The sequence below is a fragment of the Misgurnus anguillicaudatus genome, chromosome 2 (assembly GCF_027580225.2).
Source record: "Misgurnus anguillicaudatus chromosome 2, ASM2758022v2, whole genome shotgun sequence".
Lineage (NCBI taxonomy): Eukaryota > Metazoa > Chordata > Actinopteri > Cypriniformes > Cobitidae > Misgurnus > Misgurnus anguillicaudatus.
The window spans coordinates 41,125,464-41,147,302 of NC_073338.2; the positions used below are offsets into that span (position 1 = coordinate 41,125,464).

The 21,839-nt window shown below is 37.6% G+C and overlaps 3 protein-coding genes across 5 annotated transcripts in view; all 3 read right to left on the reverse strand.

Moving 5' to 3' along the window:
- helz2b (helicase with zinc finger 2b) overlaps positions 1 to 21,839 on the reverse strand; it is a 135,626-nt gene that overhangs the window by 87,430 nt on the left and 26,357 nt on the right. The window lies entirely within an intron of this gene.
- On the reverse strand, positions 6,820 to 11,602 carry helz2c (helicase with zinc finger 2c). The gene is made up of 5 exons (XM_073871623.1): positions 11,537 to 11,602; positions 11,244 to 11,465; positions 10,491 to 10,650; positions 8,003 to 8,170; positions 6,820 to 7,569 (listed from the first exon to the last, which is right to left on the reverse strand). Exons 1-5 carry the CDS (start codon positions 11,600 to 11,602, stop codon positions 7,457 to 7,459), a joined length of 729 nt encoding a protein of 242 aa, XP_073727724.1. The 3' UTR covers positions 6,820 to 7,456.
- On the reverse strand, positions 11,537 to 16,535 carry LOC141350276 (3'-5' exoribonuclease HELZ2-like). Its single transcript, XM_073855266.1, has 3 exons — positions 16,369 to 16,535; positions 15,512 to 15,649; positions 11,537 to 11,671 (listed from the first exon to the last, which is right to left on the reverse strand). The coding sequence occupies exons 1-3, from the start codon at positions 16,455 to 16,457 to the stop codon at positions 11,629 to 11,631; spliced, it is 270 nt and encodes an 89-aa protein (XP_073711367.1). The 5' UTR covers positions 16,458 to 16,535; the 3' UTR covers positions 11,537 to 11,628.

Here is a 21,839-nt window from a genome sequence, read left to right on the forward strand (position 1 = left end):
GTCAGCTGTCTTGTCAATCAAATATTGAAGCGTGAGCGCTCTTTTGCTGTTAACTGTCATATTAGCAGAAACTTTAAAAAGAGGACGCTTGCTCTGACCTTGTTTGAGGGTGAGAGGTGCCAAACACGCAGGAGACAGTGAGCGAGTGGAGTCCGGTTCTTCAAAGCAACTGTAAACTTCCCTCGCCACAACGTAAGGCCGCCTCTCCCCTCATTCGATTGGACAATGGAAAGACAAGAATGACATCGGGCGCTTCTCTGCTCTCAGCGCTCCTTCAAAAACGCGTGCGCGGCAGGCGGCAGAAAACCGCAAGGCGCTCGGCGCGCATAAACAGCGCGCAAACGCGCCCTGCCCATAGAATATCATTCAAAAAAGGCGCCTGCAACTGCCATAAACGCTTTTGGTGTGACTGGACCCTAAGGGCATATTTTAAGACCGATTGCGTCACAGCAGCGCGACTTGAGGCTGGTAAGTATGTCCCAATTCAAAGGATGCTTAGAATGAAGCCTCAAAATGCGTCCTCATTTCTCCGCGATGTTAAGGATAGAACGAATGAAGCCGCCTGCAACAGCTGCATATAACGGCTGGATATTCTAAAATAAACAAAACCTTTATTAAAAAAAATTGTATTTTTCAGAATTTTTTTTCTTGTCACTGTTTTAGTATTATAAGTAATGTTTTGTGTTAATAATATTATTTTTATGATGCATATATTTCTAATGTTGATTAATTTAATATACTGTTGAATAGTTTAATCTACATCAACGTGTCATATTTTCTAAACTAAATTAATATTTTTCTGATTTCATATTTATTTTAATAAGTCAGAAACATTTCCGCTATGTCCTTGGCTGCGTTCAGTAAGGGATAATATAGAGGCAGCCGGTAGTTATTGGGAAATAAGCCCCGACAGTGTGATCAGGACCCGACGCGAAGCGGATCAGGACCCGACTTATTACACGGCTACTTGCCACATAAGAAAAAAACTGGACATGAATATGAATTTTAAACATTTTATTGGCATATTTGTTTTAAATTAACAATTTATCCTTCCGCGAAACTTTGCACAGATGCATAAAATGATCGTAATACCTTATTAAGATCCGCTGCTTCATACTTGTCTGTCTCCATTTTTTCTCTTTTACCCAGTCTTTGAGAAGTTTTAATCCCCATTCTGTATTTTTGTGTGTGTTGGCTTCGTAGCTGTCATGCTCTATTTTGTCAAGTTCAGTCTCAGTAAGCTGTCTGTGTCTTGTCGTGGTTGTCCAGTGTTTGTTACAAGATGGCACCAAACAGACAGTAATCTTTATTGATCTTTATTGGCGCGGAGCGATTTTACTCGTGCAAGTAGTCCGGCTATGCGTTATTAATTTGGAGCAGTTATTATTCGAAAAGAACGAACCTGCAAATGTCTCAACTGACCAATCAGAATCAAGCATTCCAGAGAGCCGTGTAATAAGCCCCGACAAAAAGTTGCACAATGTTTATTAAACAGAAACAGCGATGTGTTGAACGCCCTGTTGTGATGACGCAAGAGTTGCAACTACGGTAGCTGAGAGGCCATTCTTTGTGTTCTTTTTTAAATGTTTCTGAAGCCTGATGAAATCGTTATAAATGTGTGTTTAATACTGTAAAAGACCCACAATGTTGCAGTCACTGACCTTGCCGTCCAGAATGAAAGACAACATTTTAACTTGAGCCCATTGAGCGAGCTGTCTCTTTACTACCGCGTGGTTTTATACGTCTTGCCGCTGATTGGGTCGACATTTCTGACACACCCCCCAAACAAGAGAAAACACTTCTAAAACCTGTTGCATTCCGTTGCACACTGTTTCAAGGAAACATGTCGTTTAACCCGGAAACCGTAGCAAAACGTTGTGCACCGATGTGAGATTGAACGTACCCCTGCTGACAGGCGCATGCAGCAGGTGACGCCAATTATGGGTCGTCCGAAGGTTAGACCGTCTCATTTCAGCTCTCTTCGCAAACTTCTGAGGCTGCCACCTTGAAAGGCCGAGTGCTCATCTTTAAGGTCCCATGCTTATAAGGTCGCAGCCCTTGAATTGGGACACAGCTATGGTGTGCAGGGAAGAAAGCAGAGAGCCTCATCTGCTCGTGAGTCTGTTGCGGTTGTCAAAAGTGGGGACATTAAACACCATTACGAAACTATAGACACTTTGAAGAAACTTACCCTCAGGTCCGAGGTAAGGGTGCAAAAAATAAATGAACTAAAAGCCCAGTATGAGCGACCTCACTCACTCACTGCACGAGCTATGACGAGTCATCTATGAGTGTTCAGTGAAAATACAGTGGATTTTAGGAAAGCATTACGAGCCCTTTACAGATGTGGAAATAGTAAAGGAGTGCGTGGATGCTGCATTTTTGGCTCATCGTATAGTTGCGAGTCAGCATTTTCACAACACTTAACTTTATCAAAAGTAAATACATGTCAAAAATGATCAATAAACATTGTTTTTTTTAACTAGGACTTTTTATGCTTTCGTCTTTAAGTTCAACTTAGTTCAGCCTATTTTATTTATTTTTCATTTGAGCTTATTTACATTTCTATAGACTTGAAACCGCCTACTTCCATACTATATAGTAAGCAAAGTAGCGCTTTTTACATACTATATAGTATGGAAGTAGGCGGTTTGGGATTCAGCCGAACAGTACAAATTAAGAGAGAAATATTTTCCTGCACTTTTTCATTTTTCCAACTCTGGCAGTTTAGTTTTGTCTGTTTGTGTTTCTGACTGATATTGATGATGATATTTTACCAGTGCAACTTGAAGCACAGAAGAGAGTGTTCAACATTACATACATTTAGTTAAGTACAGACAATAAATGAAATGAAGGTAACATGTGATATGATTTGATTTGATTAAGACAGAGAGGTTTGTATTCATTGATTATGATTGTTAATCTCAGTTTAGCAGAAAAGAGCACTTTCGTTTTCCTTTTAAGTTGTTATGTGGAAATGAATGTGTGTTTTGCAGATTTAGAGATGAATGCATTTTGCACTGTTCCCTACATATTTTTGTCAGACATTGTTACTGGATAAATTTAGATATGTTGTACCAAACAACTGAAAGGACATACAGTGACAGAACAGCATTAAAATGAAATCCATTTTGTGAAGGATTATTTATGCTTATACATATGAAGAAACATTATTCAATATACTTGATAAGACTATATTTTGTTCAATAAAACAAATATTTAAACTAATTTCTTTAGTCTGGTGAAAGCTGTCAATTAATGTTTTTACGTGCAGTACATAATTGTCCGGACCTCGGTTGGTGTGGAAGGTTCATTTACTGGACCTCCACCAATTTTAGTTGAAGACCCCTTCTCTAAAGTCACAAGCCTTTTTCATTGGAACAGGCAACTACTGTAAACAAAAACTTGAATAAAAGCTCATGAAAAAAGTTGACAGCACATAGTGTCTAAAAGGGGTTGCTGATAACACTGGTCCACTGAACTTAATGGTGAGATGTATGAATTAAGAAAATTTGACAAGATTCCTTTGAGTTCTCCATTTCTGTGCACAGTTAATCCTGATATATCTGAAACTATTGACCCTGATGAGAGTATTGTGAAATTTCAAAATTGAAGTTTAAATTTATAATTGCCAATTGTCTTAACAAATGATGAATAAAATGTAAAGGTATACAATTATATTTGACTTTTGAACTATTATTTTAAATATGTGACAGTGACACTGAAATATTTTTATGGTGGGGCCAGTAAAAATGTTGGCAGGGCATGTGAAAACCTGAACCACTGAACCAGTATAAAAATCTTGGCGTTAAGCCCAGTTCTGATATCTGAAGATGGACCAGATTCTCTAAAACGCTAAAAAAAAAACATCGTAACCCAGCATGAATTACCATGCTGGTCCGAGATCAGTCTGGTGGATCAGCTATTCCTCACTGGTGAGGCTGGTCAACCAGCATGTTTTTTAGGGGAAGTTGGGTTTATGTGGTTAACAGGCTTGGAACTGTAATGTGACTTCATCCTTAATATAAACTCCACCACCAGAGGTCAATACATCACTGAGTATTGTTACGGTATTTGTGTGGTATATGTACTGTAGATGGGATCATGCTTGCGTATAACTTTTGACCTCAAACAAACAATAATCAATTAGTTTTGGTGGTATGGTGAACACATTGACATTAAAGTGGTTTATAAGAAACATTTTGGATTAAATACAAGTCAAGCTCAATTAAAAAACAAACGTGGCAGAAAATACTTTGGACTTGAGATACTTTGTACCTAACTTTGTACAAACAAACAGTTAACATTGACGCAGAGGCACTTAAAATAAAGTCTATGGTCAGGGCCGCATTAAGAGCTCACTGGGCCCCGGGGCTATGAATTACTGAAGGCCCCCCCCAACACCACTTTAGGTCACCAACTACAGAGAGAACACATTTTTCTAAAACACTGCTGAAGTTGTTTTACATAAATATAATCTAGAATAATTCAGAATAACAGTTGCACGAAAAAAGCTGTTAGATTAACACTAACCTGTAAACATGACTTGCTAATAGCGAATATAGAGGTGGGCGATGAGCTAAATGTGCTACAGCACAATACAAAGGTTGGTAAAAACTTTTAACATTGATGTTTAAAAGTCTACACTAATTTTACGTTGTAGTTTTGGTTGCTGTTTGTAATAAAACTGTAGATAGCATAGCAATAGCCTAGCAATCTATGTATCTGGACTATAGGAACGTTAGCTTACCTTGTCATTGCTGGTGTGATATGGATTTTACTGGCAAGCTTTTTAAAAGTCTCTTTGAATAGGCACAGTGAAGACTTATGGCAAAATACAATAACTGTCACTGTCAGAATTATAAACATAGACAAATGATCTGGTAAAAGTCTGGTAAATTATGGTACACATACCAAACACAATAGAGTAAGAGCCCACTATAATGCAACCTATAGCCTAATAACATGGCAAGACACGCAACCTCTTTTCATTTCTATTCTTTAATTTACTTTTAATTCAGAGCTACAGCACAATACAAAGGTTGGTAAAAACTTTTAACATTGATGTTTAAAAGTCTACACTAATTTTACGTTGTAGTTTTGGTTGCTGTTTGTAATAAAACTGTAGATAGCATAGCAATAGCCTAGCAATCTATGTATCTGGACTATAGGAACGTTAGCTTACCTTGTCATTGCTGGTGTGATATGGATTTTACTGGCAAGCTTTTTAAAAGTCTCTTTACTTCTGAGGTTCAAGCAGCATGGGAGACCGATAGAAAGAAACTTTCTGTTGTTTTACTTGCTCTCATTCGCAGAAATATGCGTGGCGGCGCTACCGGACCTGATTGCGACCACTTTAGTCAATGTTATACAGCCGCGGACTTCCCAGAAGTGGCTCTTATAAGAAACGCGTCTATATTTGACTTCACCGATTCCAAATCGCAGTTCCAATACAAAATTAAAGTAAAAATGAACATGCTGCATACAGCACCCGGAAACAGACATACAAACGTTATTTTACCCGCAGCTTTTTCCTGTGTGGATGCTGGTCGCGCGCATTGGTCAAAAATAAAAATAACACAGTCTATTTTTGAAATGCATTGTTGTGACGCGCACGTTACTAATGCATCGCTTCTTCTGTAGGGAAAACAAGCAATTTTAATTTCCCAATCCGAAGACTGCCCCGGAGGTCGCGTTTTTACGCTGCCTACGTCATCAACACTGTCTTATTTCAAAATATCAACAATTATAAAGTTTATTCTTATTATAAGTTAGTCGTAAATTGTTGTAATATGCGTATGGCTTGCGAATGTAATGCTCAGTTAACTTAAATAAACCAGGCTTGATGACGTATGCAGGTTGCAACCCCACTGTGTATTGTAGCAACTAGCGAGCACAAGACTGTGCTGTTATGAAACCAATCGGAAAATGGATCTCGTGTATTGTTTATATTCCGTGTGTGTATGTCTCTATGTGATAGAATTATTATTTGATTGCAAATAATTCTAGCCGGCTCAGCCAAACTTTATCAGCTGGCGGCTCAATTTGGCTTAGGAAATTATTGGCTGATAGCGGCTGAACTTCTAAATGGCGCAAATGGCGGCGCCTGGCGGCGGCTTCGGGGTCTAGTCCTTTCAGTGTTTTAATTTCTGATGGTAAAGCATTCCACCATTTTATGCCATTTTAAAGTGATGTCTGACCAAATGTTGTTCTACGTTTTGCGACTATACAGCCTATACAGTGCGGCGCGGCTTTTTATATTGCTCAGCAAACCCGAGTAAGCTGTCTTGTCAATCAAATATTGACGCGTGAGCGCTCTTTTACTGTTAACTGTCATATTAGCAGAAACTTTAAAAATAGGACGCTTGCTCTGACCTTGTTTGAGGGTGAGAGGTGCACAAAGACGCAGGAGAAAGTGAGCGAGTGGAGTCCGGTTCTTCAAAGCCCTTGTAAACTTCCCTTACTACAACGTAAGGCCCGCCTCTCCCCTCATTCGATTGGACAATGCGCCCGACGCGAATGACGTCGGGCGCTTCTCCGCTCTAGGCGCTTCTTCAAAAGCGCGTGCTGCGGCTGGCGGCAAAAACCTAATTTGTCGGGGGCGTGGTAAGGCTTTGGCAATCAGATGTCTCGTAGCAGTCAATCTGCTTCACAGCCAATCACGGGCCCCCTACTTGTTCGGGCCCCGGGGCTTTAGCCCCGCCTAGCCCTATGGTTAATGCGGCCCTGTCTATGGTTCAACATTTGCTCCATAAAATTCATAATGTTCAAAACATGTTTTAGCTAATTTGAACAAACTGAAGGGCAGGGTGAATTATTGTCTGTGGTGTGATATTACATGTTTTAATAAACAGAATATTACTAAGCAGGTTAAAACACAAGGTTCAGCACATAATGAAAGCAGACATATGTCATGGTTTAGAAATGTTATTTTCTGTTGACAAAAACATGTCAGCAAATTTCATTGAGTGTAATTGATTTGAAAAACTTTTACGTAAAAGGCAGACAATTGCTAAGTAAGTTAAACATTACAATACAGGTTTTTAACAGTACATATCACAAAATAAATGTATTTTATTTGCAGTCAATGTGAGTATAGTTAAAATTTTCAGTAATTTCTCCTCAAGTTATGATACTTTAAAATACATAGAAAATTATATAATCATATCGTCAGAAATCTTGGTTCAGATTTGTCTTGAACTCCAGATCTGTGCAGTCACAAAATTAAGTGCTTCGAAATAGCTTCTTAATTGTAATGTTTGTACATAAAATAGGCTTCATATATAAAAAAAACTCACATTCACATTTTAACCCCTGAGATCTTAAATGTCTTTAAACACCATTTGAAATGAGGTGTAATTACATGAAGTTTGGAATGTAATGTATGTTTGAAAGTGTAAAAATGTTTTTAAAATAATTTAGGACAAATATAGATATAAATAAATGTAAATGTAGTTCAGCAGACATCGGGTACAACTATCTGGTCTGCAAGAACCACACTGCCACAACTTGAATAATGTTTCAGTAGTTTTCTCCATGCTGGGCTGCAGTTCAGTAACTCCTGATTACCTACAGCACAAACCAATTAAACATATCATTAATCAGCCATACTGTACATACTGCAAATCTACTCTAAAATTCTCATTTACTTTTACACTAACTTATTTAAAAGTACAATGTGGGTTTTAGCGACATCTAGTGTTAGTATTGTGAATTGCAACCAACAGCTCAGTCCACAGCTCACCCCTGGCAACTGCCATGTAAGGGGACCCGCGGTGTACATAGATATAAATGGCTCTAATAAAACAATAGTTCATAATGTGAGGTCTTTATACACCACTGATAATATAGTTATGTATATTATATTGCATATTATATAGTATAGATTCTATATTAAAAGTCCCATATTGCACCTTTAACACAGTTATTTTCTTTAAACATTTTTTTGTGACAGTGGGATTTGTATTTAGCTATTATTAATAAAATAAAACTTGGAGATTACCCAGAATGCATAGCCCATCCTGTGCTCTTGTGATGCCCACATTGATCTGATTTTCATCACCCACAAAACCAATGTGCTTGGAGAGCCATTCTCTTGGAGGCATAGGTTCAATCTCTTCACTGGGGCAGGAGCGAACCATCGATAAAATCACATACCGCCACTCACTCCCTGCAATTACATCATCATACAGTGGAAGTCAAATGGGAGCAGTAACATAAAATCTGAACCGTTTCACACAGCAACACATTGATAAAAGTTTCTTGTTAACGGAAAAGCGACACAATTTTTAACGCAGCTAAGCTACTGATTAATCTAGTTTAGGTACATTTGTGCATTTGGAAGGTGCTAATTTATCCAAATGAACTACAGTAGCTTACTATGCTTCACCAGTTGTGTTACAGGAAACTTAGTAGTGTCAGGATTATAGTTAGTTCCCCCTGACTGTAATCATCAGCAAGTAACTGAAAATTAGCAATTAGTTACAGTTACTGGTTACTTCTTTTAAAAGTAATTGAATTACTCTACCAGTTACTGTATATCAAAAGTAATTAGTTACTTGGGAAAGTAACTTTTAAGTTACTTTTATGTCTGCTTTTAAAATGTAAATACGACAGTACTAAACAGCAAACAATAAAATGATAGGCCACAGTGTGCGTCACTCTTTTGTTAGATGTACTGCATTATTTTAGTGAAGTTTCTTATATGGATGGGCTATTTTACACGTAAGACTCTAATATATCACATAAGCCCTTTTCACACAGACATTCCGGAAAATACACGGAAAATGCATCCTGGATTTTTCCGGGATCGTTTGATTTTTTTGTTCATTCACACTGCCAATGATTTGCCGGCATTTGCAAGGTCCCGGAAAGACACGGGACCTGTTTAAAGTCCTGTACTATCTTCTACGCAGCATCTGAAGTTTGCATATTATTTATTATTTCTCTCTCCAAAAACCACTCGCGTCATTGTTTATGCGTCTCATTTATCATTTCCTGATAACTGCTTCAATCTAGTTTGCAACATTTTTCATGGTGAATGTTGATATGCATGTAAATCTCTCGTTTTAAAAAGCTAAACCATAACTTTTGTTGTGATGACACGCGCATGATCCTCACAACGACACGCCCATTATGGCATTGCTTCGGCTTCTTGTTCACACAGAGGGTTTTTCTGTGTATCTTACTTGGTCCTCTTTCCGGCAACGATCTCAGAAGATTTACGGGACATGTTTGTGTTCACACAAAACCTTCTCTGGCAATTTTACAGGTATTTTCTAAGAAGGTCTGTGTGAATGGGGTTATACTCTAGGAGCCTATTTTGCTTTAGATTCAGCATTTGAATATTTTTGCTAGAAATTATCTTAATATGTAAGCTTACTTTATTTATTTATAACAAATATTCTGTATGTTTACACTGAAAATATATAATGTGTTCAAATTGTGTACTGTCTCTTTAAGAATTTGGAAACTGTGAAGCTTGCGGCGGGTAGTGCAGTGGAGTCGCACAGTTTTCTTCACCGCATCCGTGATATTTAAGATCATATATTGTTTGTATATTTTTTATGTTTGCTTTAAGTGATAAACAAGATTAAAGGAAGATATTTAATCAAAAAAGCGAGTGGATTGTTTTGTCGGATACAGAGCGAGTGAAATCAAAATTGAAACTAAATGCACACTCACACATACTATGGAGTTTTAACAGTACTGCGCAGTGTGAATATTTTAATGGAAACAACAATCGCGGATCGTTCTCTTTCATGAAGGCCGATGTAAACATCTAAGAATATATGAAGAGTTTCGTTGCAAAACGAGATAACTCCATTTTTAACATTTTTGTCAAAACATGATTATTATTATGTTATCATGTTATTATTTTGTTTTATGGTGCTACTTAACCATATTTTTTTAAGTTATGAAAGTTTAAATCAAAACAAACCAACTGTAGTTGAATTGATACTAATTGGAATGCACAACCAAAAAAATGAGATTTCTGAAAAATTAAAAAATTAAAAAGATCTCGTTTTGCAACGAAACTCTTCATATTAACATTACTCAGATTTATTGCTTTTGTGGACTACAAATGCAAGTTGATGTCATACTGGGATTGCTTGCCAAAGATAATTTACAAACATGATACCGGATGCACAATTTTTAAACAAAGGTATGTTGTCCCATTTTGATTTTTCATGTTCATTCTATATGAACTGTCAGCCATGATGAAGTTTAATGATTCACTGCGGCGCCCACCACGGTCATGCGATGTTAGATCAGAAATGTCTTGTCTGCAAGTGTTATTTTTTTACAAAATAGAGTAACACGAGTAACAAACTCATTTAAATTTTAGTTACTTGACTTACTTAATTAAAAAAATACTTTGTTACATGCTCATTACTGCTAACTAAAAGTAGTGGAATTACAGTAACTGGTAATCTTCACAATTTAAATATGATTAATAAGACAGAAGAAACATGATTTAAGAGTATTACCTTGACTCTTTGTAATGGTAGTGACGGTGATCTTCTCCGGTTGGTGTCTTTCTTTAAATTTTTCTTTGATCAGCGCCACCTGTGCATTATATGGTGACAGAATGGCAATGTCCTCTGGCCTCACTTCACCCACTGATATCAGCTGAGTACAGATTTCAACCTGTTCAACAACACAGAAACCTCCCTAAGAAACATCTAGAAAATTAAAAAAAAAACTCAAAAGTTCAATGCCAAAGGATATATTTTCTTAAACAGAATTCCCCTTTCAAAACCTACATCGAACGGCCGGTTTGGACTACAGCCCACTACTTCCTGGTTAAATTATATCAATATTATTTTTTTTTTACTAAACTCCGCCCCGAGGAGTATGTCAATCACCAGCTAAGCTCAAACAGCTCTGGCTAAGCGAAGCTGCTGTTGAATCACAACGCACTAAACAAGCTGAAGAGATAAGTCAATTGTGTGAAAAATACTGCATTTTTTTACACATGAAACATGAACACCAGTTATATTGCGCACCGTAAACACAATCAAAGCTTCAAAAACACAGGAAGAATGGGACATTTAATGTCTAAGCCCAAATATTAAGCTTTGTGGTTTAACCCATTGTTATTTTTCCATTTAAAATGATGGCTACATTTTTGGTCGGTGCGACTTATAATCACAAACTAATTCCGTAGTATAGATTCCATCAGTACAAAAGTTTAAATGTTATGTGATGTAAATAGTATGAACATGTTATTTTACACTTACGGCTTTTTTAACCTCTGCAATGTTGGCTTTTGAGTTTTCATTCCCCCGTGCAGTTGACACAACCAAACTGATCTCTTCACCTCTTATATCTCCAAACAGAATGTGTTTGCTTTGTGTCATTGTTTCGGTCTTTGCGTGCAGCATGCTAGTCCGTTCATCCACTTCAGTTTTGAGCTTATCCTGGTAGTACGCCTCTGACGGGAATTTACAAATGTCTTCTTGCTGAAGAAAGAAGCCCACAGTAAGCGTTGGGTATTTGTTTAGGTTAACATGTATGTGTGTAAGTGTTGTACCATTCTGTACTGAGTGTCCAGCAGTAGTGCTCTACCCATGTAGCGTTCAAACAGGGAACGTGTCATTCCAAGTCTCCGTACATGCTCATTCTTCACGATTGGTCGCAGTTGCTTGTGATCACCCAACAGCACAACCTGCAGGATGACAAAGTTTAGGCATGAAACATTTTTGCGGCAATTTTAAAAAGGAAATGCAAATTGTATTTGCAAACGCGTTTTCTACTTGTGGGTGTAAAAACTGTGACATAATTCAAACACAGATGCAAACCGTTTGCATTTTCATTTACGCTAACGTACAATGTATGCCAAATTTTGTGTGCAATTGAATTATGTCACAGTTTTTAAACCCACATGAAGGAAACGCCATTGCAAATACAATTTAAATATTACTTAAATCTTTAATTGTAAATTGACAAATATATATGTATGTTTGTATGTATGTGTACAACACAATGGATTAGTCTCAGACCTTCTCAGGTTTGAAGCTGACCAATGGGACAAGTGTCTGGGGTTCTGTTGCCATGGCGGACTCATCGATGAGAATCTGTTGTGCACTGAGTGACTTAGTTAGGTTGGGTGATGCGGCAGTCGTGCAGGTACACAGTATGACATCATGCCTTTTCAGTTCATACAGACGTGCAGTATTTAAAAGCTTTTTATATCTGGGGATATAAAGTAAAATGTAATGTGTCATGCATGCATTGTGCACTCCAACAGGCATACATGCATACAAATAGGGGCGAAAGTAAAAAAAAAAATTTGAAAAAAAAAAATCATTTTAAAAGATAATGTTTAAGACAGATATATTTTTTCTATGGTCAATAACACACAAGTGTGGCCCATTAATACAAGGTGGTATTTTGTACAAATGTAGAACGACTTCAGTATAATTTCACTTTGAACGCAAGTTGCACAAATGTTACTTTCATCCCAAGATTGAGGCTACTTTTATACTGTAAAACTCTGAAAAGTCAAACTTCAAGATGCTACAGCACAAAATAAACTGTAGATTAATCCATAGTATTACACATGAAACGAGAAACCCAATTGTAATTTGAAAAAAAAAATACAGAATCAGAAATGTATTTTTCATGATCATAAAAGCTTTTTCCGAACCTAACCATGGTAAATAATGATGAAATCCCGAGATATTTGGCAGCACTATCAAGGGTTTTCTGTTGAACGTGCAGTCATAGCTTGGGATGGAAATGTAGTCAGAAAATCGCTTTGTTACTTTCATCATTACTTTCGACCCTGCTCTTACCTACTCACACACATGCCAACAGACATGCACTTAAAAGTAACACAATGCATTAACCAGAGGGGAATGTAGCTCAGATGGATTTTATTATTTACACTGAATAAGCTGTCTGCTTATTCATTAAAAAACTGACATGTAAGGTATGGGATACACCCTAAAATATCTTTATATTTGTGTTGATTTTGTGTTCAAATAAATAAAAGTGAAAAGTAACACAAAATTAGTTGTTCCGAAAATAACACTGTGTTGTTTTTAACACATCAGTTTTTAGAGTGTAGAAAACCAGGGGCAATGATGTGGTAAGTTTAAACAGGTGGAAAACGAAATGTTAAAGCAGTGTACCAGTTAGGAGTGATATGGAAGATATGCTGTAATAAACAGAATTCATAGGGGTTTTATAGAAACTCAATTTTTACCAAATTAAATGTTTACTGATGATAACACTTGTTAACCAATAAGAAAGTGTACTGTGTAATTTTTTGCATGGGTCCATGTGATAAAACTTGTGTGTTTGGATAAAGATAAATTCATTGTGGATATGTGAGTTTGTAATTCTACACACCTGTAAATGTGCTTGGTCACATGATCATTCACAGACACGGATGCTTTGTTTGTATATATAATTGTTAGGGGTGTGACGAGACACTTAATCCACGAGACGAGACACAAGATTGGGTTCACGAGAACGAGACGAGACGATATTTTTACACTATTTAAGAAACCCTCGATGATAAAATAAATGAATAAGAAACTGAAATCATGTTATTTTTCAATGTTTTAACTAATCAAGGACTGGCCCTAACAATTATTTTACTAACTGATAATGAAGTAATTTCTTATTTTTGGGTAATTAAAATAGACCCAAGTGAGCAGTAGCCTTTAAAATTACATAATAACGAAGATGCAATAATAATTGGTTCAAATGAAGTATTAAAACCAAGTTACATTAAACAACATTACATTAACAAACACATTACATTTGTGGTCTATAAATAAAGAGCATTATGTATATATTATAACAAATGCCTGCAGGGGGAGATAGTTGACTCGTCTCGCGGACGCTATCTTCACTTTCACTTTAGAATGCTTATTTTTAGCAAAACAATGTTTAAATCCATTTGAATATTTAATATACGTCCATTTCTTTACAATAGAAATGAACATGCAGACATTAGATCATGTAAACTCTGTGATGGTTTAATCTGCTGAGACTTCACATCTGACACTGATCAACAGACAAACACAACACGTCTCAGAATTCATACGAGCTCCCAAACGAACATTATTGGAAATCCAAACAAAAAAGCAAATGCAGTAAAAGACAGAATATAATGCATGCACTGTAAGAGGCTAATTACCCCAACCACGCTTTAAACGCTTGGAAACGCAAGGCGCGACGCACTGCCTTTTTTAAAAAAAAGAGCAGTGCGAGTCGACGCGGCTTTTAATATTGCTAGGCAACCACCTAGTCAGCTGTCTTGTCAATTAAATATTGAAGCGTGCGCTCTTTTGCTGTTAACTGTCACATTAACAGAAACTTTAAAAAGATGACGCTTGCTCTGACCTTGTTTGAGGGTGAGAGGTGCACAAACACGCAGGAGAGAGTGAGCGAGTGGAGTCCGGTTCTTAAAAGCAACTGTAAACCCTCACCACAACGTAAGGCCCGCATATCCCCTCATTCGAGTGGACAATGGAAAGACGCGAATGACGTCGGGCGGTTCTTCGCTCTCGGCGTTCCTTCAAAGGCGCGTGCTGCGTCCGCCGGCAAAAACCGCAAGGCGCTCAGCGCGCAAACGCTCCATGCCCGTAGAATATCATTTAAAAAAGGCGCCTGCAACTGCCATAAACGCTTTTGGTCTAACTGGCCCCTAAAAGGGTCAAACAGAAAGCTGCATCCTCCGGAGGTCGCATATGCAGGCTGCATACGTCATTAAGGTTTATTTCAGATCATTAACTGAGCATTACATTCGCAAGTCTTGAGCATATTACAACAATTTGCGATTAACTAAATTATTAGTAAACTTTATAATTGTTAGTAGTCTCTAATAAGACAGTCTTTATGAAGTAAATGCAGTTTAAAAATGCGACCTCCGAAGGATGCACGAGATCTCGTCACACCCTAATTGTATTTAATACATGTTGCTGAAGAAATAGGCCATTTCAGATCATGTTTTCGTGATTTTCTTCTCTTTATTTATTTAGTTAGTTCTTACTGTATTAGCTCCCACTCGCTGTAGTGGAGCAATGATGAAAGATTTCCCGCAAATACTTTTCATCATTGCAGTTATAAAGCTGTCAATCTTTAAAATGCATGCAAAGAATGCCGCTTCACTGATGGAGATTAATGTGAAGCATTACAGTTACAATATGATGATTTTAGTGGTCTAAAAGGATGTACAAAATGACTTTTGCCTTGTTCCCCTTTTATAAACTCCGAGATGTGGATTAGGACGGCAGTTTAATTACCACACAACCTGGGTGTTTGTCAAAAATGTAGGTAATTCGGCTGGGAATATTTATGTGGATGGTCAGAGGAAAACATCACCAACACGGCAATAAAAAAAAATCACTGACTAGCCTCTGTAAGTGTTGAAAATAGCTTACATTCCCATGCAAAACTATTGCCATTCAATTAGGGCTTTAGGAGGGTATTCTGGATTGCAGTTGACACAAAGCATTTTATTGAAGGAAATACTGTAGAAATTTCTACTTACTCTTCTTTCTCCGTATCTGTGAGTGAATGTTCGTAATTTTTATTCTGATTTTGCTCTTTGATTCTTTTATCAAAGTCCAGTATAGCTTGGGCATAAGGATTATGACTCATCCGAATCCTGTGATGAAGTGTTATGCCCCTAAACATAAGAATGTAAAGAGCTTGAGTAGGAAACAGATATGAAGTGTGTATCTATAGAGTCTTTTTATAGTATTTATTATGTTTTGTATAAGTTTAGAAAATGTACTGTAATAAAATAGCACGAAGTCGATGTGTGGCAACATAAATATGACAGTTCTGATGCAGTAAACGAAATGTCCTTAAGATGGTCTGGTGTTGGTTTTTCTGATATGCTGTGTGCTAACGTAGTCCAGCTATGTATTATTGCATGGCAATGACATTTGTTGGTAGAGCATTTTGTTGTACTTTGGTTTAGATGAATACATTCCCGTTCAAAATTTATTTTCGATGCTTCAACACATTCTAACTGACCCACTGATGTCACTTGGACAACTTTGATGATGTTTTATTACCTTTCTGGACATGGACAGTATACTGTACATAAGTTTTTCAATGGAGGGTCAAAAAGCTCTCGGACTCAGAGTCATTAATGACATTATTTTCATTTTTGGGTGAACTAACCCTGTAAGTATGTAGTTTATATTGGACAAGAATGGACAAATATGTTACAAAATGTTATGGTTTCAATGCCAGGTAGAAAACACACTGATCAAATGTATCTTGTAATGCACTGTAAGTCTCTTTGGATAAAAGCGTCTGCCAAATGCATAACTGTTAATGTACTGTAATGTGTGACGAACAATCTCATTGTTTTATTGTAATTGTCATCTGCTGTACCTGAGCTCTGGTTTAGAGCGTTCCTGACGCAGTGATTTTTGGGATAACTGGATGTTGCTCCCAGGATAAGGAAACTCCTGCATTTCCATCTGTCTGCTGTATACACGCAATTGCTTCAGCTTCTCCCCAAACTTGATCAGATATTCTGTACACACAATCAAACATTAGCAGATTATTAAACAGACCAGTTTTCTCATCACTTCATATTATCATATATACTTACCCGCAATTACATCCACAGATTTATTTGAAGGTCCACAGTACAGAATAACCTCCTTCTTCTCTTTGTCATTGATTTCCTTCAGGTTTTGAGGTTTCTCAGTGTTCAGATGGGAGAACCAGTACACAATGTAAGCTCCCACAACTGTTTTTCCTGTTCCTATAAGCACATAATTTTATAACGAAGATGTTCATTTCCTGAGACTTTCACTGAATGAACTTCATAGATGCTCAAAATCAAAATCTTTACATTATTTGTATATTTAAATAATTCTTGCAGTTGTCTTTACAGTACATTTTATGTTATTAAAATACATTATTTATATACACACATCTTGTAATTGTATTTACAGTTCAGTATGTATTTACTATAAATGATGTATACTCAGTGTGACCTGGAGGGCCTTGAATAAGGGTGAATTTGCCATTCACAGCTTGTTCCAAAGCATTAAACTGGCTTTCATTTAGTTCAGGCAGACCTTTTGGTGCTGTCTGTCTCCTGAGCACATACCGTTCCAGGCATATAGCTGGTCCAAAACCTGTGGATTGATACATATATAAAACTAATGGACTATGGACTAAATGTGCATAGTCCATGTAAATATATCTTTATAGACTAATATTGATACTAAAATTGATAAATATACATCAATATGTATTAAGGCACTAGCACACTGTCAACTTAAGTTCGACTCTTGCACTTAATGTACAAAAATGTACAATAACAAAAAAATTGACAAATATGTATTACTTAGAAACACATTTTGTGTATTAGATAACATTGTCCAAATAAATTAATAATAATTTCAGTTAACTTCATACATACCATCTTTCCTAATTCGATGTCCTAATGCAATGTTTGTAACAAGTTCATTAGCTGTTGGTAAATTATTCACAGCGCTTTCCTTTCGTCTGGATAAATTAAGCAGAAAGATCACACATTATATTTTAATTTGAATAATAATGCATGTGGTATAATGTAATGAGGCTATTTATCACATGCTTACATGTCTGGGAGGAGCTTAGGGATCACTTCAACTGTATAAGTATCATCTCTTTTGCCCTTTGGAAGGTTCATGGATGCATACTTTATGTAAAAGTGTATAATCTTTGATTTGTTCTCAGTATGATGTTTATAGGGTTCATCCAAACACTGAGTTGTCACACCATGTGCAACCCAAGTGAAGTAGTCTGGATCAAGCTGTGAAGCTGGTGAGTTTGGCTTCGAAACTCTTTTTCGGATACAGAGGAAACACTTGGCCAGGTCAAATTCAATTGCCCATTTCTTGATATTTTCCACAGGTAAAGAGAAGGTTCCAGAGAGAATTTTAGTTTCACCAACCCTGAATTGCTTCCAATCTATATGCATTTTCTCTATTACAACACAATCGCTGTCATCAACGGCAGTCGCAGCTGACTCCATTTCACACAGTGGCTTCCATATATCCACATAATCTTCTACCTTATGATAGGAAGGGTTGGATGGGCGGTTTGCATGTTTGGAAAAACATTTAATAGGACTGCGAGTATGTTCCACACAAATCTCAAATTTTGACCTCACATTTAGTAATTGTACAGCTGGCGCCCAGTAGCCTCTTTCATTTTCTGAGGTCAGCTGGACCTGCACAGTGTCTCCAGCTTTCAAACACAGGTTGAAATTAGTATAATGATCCTCTTCAGACATAAATGTGTGATCGGAATCCAAGCTGGAATTATCTGACACATCATCTCTTTCCTGATATTCCGTTACTTCTGCTGCCAATATGAGACTCTTTGCTTCTTCCCAATTTTCTACTTTTACTGCTTCAACAATGTCATGCCATGTGCTCTGCTGTATCTCTGAACAGAATCTCAGTTTTCTCTTTAGGATATTGGTTGTGTTCATTGAGTACATGCGTTTTTTCCAAGTCAGTCTCATTTGTTTTTGTTGCCTTTCAAATATCGGTTGATCTTCTAGCTGTAAGTCTCTGTACATAACCGGAAGTCTGTCTGGGTAAGTTCCTTTGTCGAACGGAAATGATAATTTGAAACTTTCGCTATCAGGCCGAACAACCGTGACAAAAGCCAACTTGTATGTGCTTTGCTTCTGTAGATTTACAGCAAGGCAAAGTGATTCTGCTTTTCTTTCAAACTGTTTCGCCCTATTCTCTCCTCTTTCACACTTATCACACAGTAGCTCAATGTCTTTCTCTGAATATTCAAGTGGACCATCAGTGAGAGCCGCATGCATTAGTCTCTGAAGAACTAGGTCTATGTATCGGCGTATGGGTGAGGATGCATGCGTGTATGAGTCCAGGTGTAATGAATAGTGCCCAACTAAAGCCTTTTCACAGGAGAAGGAGCGAATGAACAAAGCTTTGCCAAAACTGGCCCTTAACTGAACAACGGCTGGAAGCAGCTGTGGATGGATATCATCTGCGGAAATAAGGTCAGCCATTTTGTAAAAGTCACATGTCAGAGCTGCTGACTCAATCTTTTCCCACATCGATGTCAGAATGATGAAATTACCACCATTCGGCTCATGGTTCAAGTCTAGATGTTCCTCAAGTGCTTGCAGAAACTCCTCATCATCTCTTTTTATTCTCCATTCCAGTTCAGGTGAAGCTGTCACTGTACAGTCAAAAATGTTTGAAGAAGGTGTTATTTGACCAGTTAGATGTTCACAAGCACTTTTAAACATCAGATTCACTTCATCCATCATTAGTCTGCATTTGCTGTCTGGAGGATTGGAATTGTCCACATTTCGAATGTGTCTTCGGCGCCTGTGATCAAGTGCGAAATGGTAAGCCACAAGGACACATCCTTCCAAAGAATCAAAGCTCCTGTCATGTTCTGCAAACTGATCGATGATGCTGTTAGCTTCTGTAATGGATAACAGCCTGTTTGAGTTTACAAAAGAAAGTGCCAATTTTTGCTCTACAATTTTGCCTGTCATTTTTTCCACTTTCAGAATTAAAGAAATGGCTCGACAATTTTTTCCTGGTGTTAAACTCCACATGTTTGATTCTGCTTTGTGAAATCCAATTTCATAATGAAATTCAGAGTCGCTGACAGAGATGGCATCTCGTAGGTGAGGGTTAGGATCAGGAGAATGCACAGTGAAGGTGAATGTGTTACGTAAGTCCATGCGGTTTTTGTCAATGTGATATGTCAGATATGAGGACAGAGGAATGACCTCTTTATGCCGATCATTGATTTTCTCCAATTGCTCTGCTGTAGGAGGAAGCTGACACTTTAAAGGAGTGTAAGATTTTGTGGTTGCATTGTTGGTCAGAAAGTCTGCCATGGCGTGGTTAAACATTATGTTCAACTCTTCAATCATTAGATGAGCTTCTCTCTCTCCTGGATTACGATGTTGATCAGGTCGGGCATAGGCCCAGCTTTCTTTAAGTCTTTCTTTGCGTTGTTTTCTTGCAAAATGATAAGCCACTCTGACACAGTCCTCTAAAGTTTCAAACTTTAGCCTCCCATCATACTGACTTATTATTTCCTCAGCCTCCTCATAGGTCAACTGTTTTTTAGACGTTACCACGGAAAGATTAAAAGTCTTTTCTCTGATAAATCCTGACTCTTTGTCCACTGTGACAATGAATGATATTACTTTGCGCTTTTTGTCTGGGAGGAGACTGAATGAGTTAGTGATGAGACCTTCTGGAAACATGAAAACAGGTTTTGTTCCAGGGCTGTAAAAAGTTGCTCCCCTCTCTTTTGCATCGCTATCAAGAGGACTGCCCTCAGTCACAAAACTAGCAACATCTGCAACATGAACCCCTATTTCATAGCAGCTTCCCAGATTCTTAACACTTATGGCATCATCCAAGTCTCTGGCTCCTTTTGGATCAACAGTGAACGTTATTATACCCGTCAAATCTGTTCTCTTGCTGTAATCAGTTTCATCGCTTTGTCTGGCAAGCAATGCAGCATCTTGCATCAGAGGAGAGGGTGTCAATTGGAACTCCATACTTAAAATCTTTAGTCCCTCCTCCAATGTTGTCCCAATTGGTAGGACTTCTGTAACACTGCCTAGTGGGAAAGAACAGTGGGCTTTCCAGGTAAAAATCTGAACAACAAAAACATATCTCTTCTTTGTGTCTTCATTCAAAGGAAAATATCTTAAAATTTTCCATTTGCCCCTTTCAAGTTTCCATATTGGAATAAAGTTGTGAGACTTCTTGCTTACCATGACACGTATTTTGGTGGTGTCGCTGCTGAGGGGTATCATTATCTTGGATAAATTGTTTGTGTCAGTTTTCCTTCGTCTTTGGTAGTTTTCATTCTCCAAGGTGCACACAAATTTAGAAGAGGAACTTGCACTATTTGTGACTCCTAAAACTTTTCCAGTAAAATTACCCTCTTCATGGCGGGGTCCTGTCTCCACTACAACTTCATCCCCAGGAAAAGACATGCCAATGTTCTTTCTCCCTTTAATAACAATGTGTTCAGTAGGGTTGTCGTACGGTACTACATAACCTGAATGGTACCCCTCCATTATCAGTTCTCCATGTCTGTAGATAGCAGGCCGTTCCCTAACCAGCGTCAACAGGTCTTCCTTTTCACTGGAGGAGAATAAAAGCCTTTTTTGCTCAGGATGACCTTCGTTGTCTTCATCTGAGTCTGTCTCTCTATCATAGTCATCAATCATCTCTTTCAATATAAGATCAGTTTCAGGCTGGGTAGGTACATCATCCTCAGTCTTTGCTACTCTTTCTGTCTTTTGAAATTTTAAAATTTCCAACACTTCATGTTGAAGGAAGTCTCTGGTCAAGTAGTCTGGTTTGGCACTGCCCTTGCTGATGCAGTGTTCTATGTAGGACTTCCAGATCCTTGAGCAATTACCAAAGCAGCAAAGAGCACTGGCATCTCCAACAACAACCACCAATGACTGGGCTCTGGTTATGGCAGTGTTTAGTGCCTTGATATCATCAAAAAAATCAAGACAGCTCGACTCTGATTGAAGAAGTCTGTCTCTGGTGTGAACAGTTGTTATGATGATGACTCTGTACTGCTTCCCTAAAGAACACATGGCTTTTTTAAGAATATATTGTAAAACTAACTATTAAACAATATAACAGCAAGCAACTGATTTTGGGGCTAGACACTGGTTATATATAATATACAGTAGATTGCATTTTTATAATGTAACTGTACTTAAAGGGACATTCCACTTTTTGAAAATATGCTAATTTCCTAGCTCCCCTAGAGTTAACCATTTTATTCCCACAGTTTTGGAATCCATTCAGCCGACCTCCGGG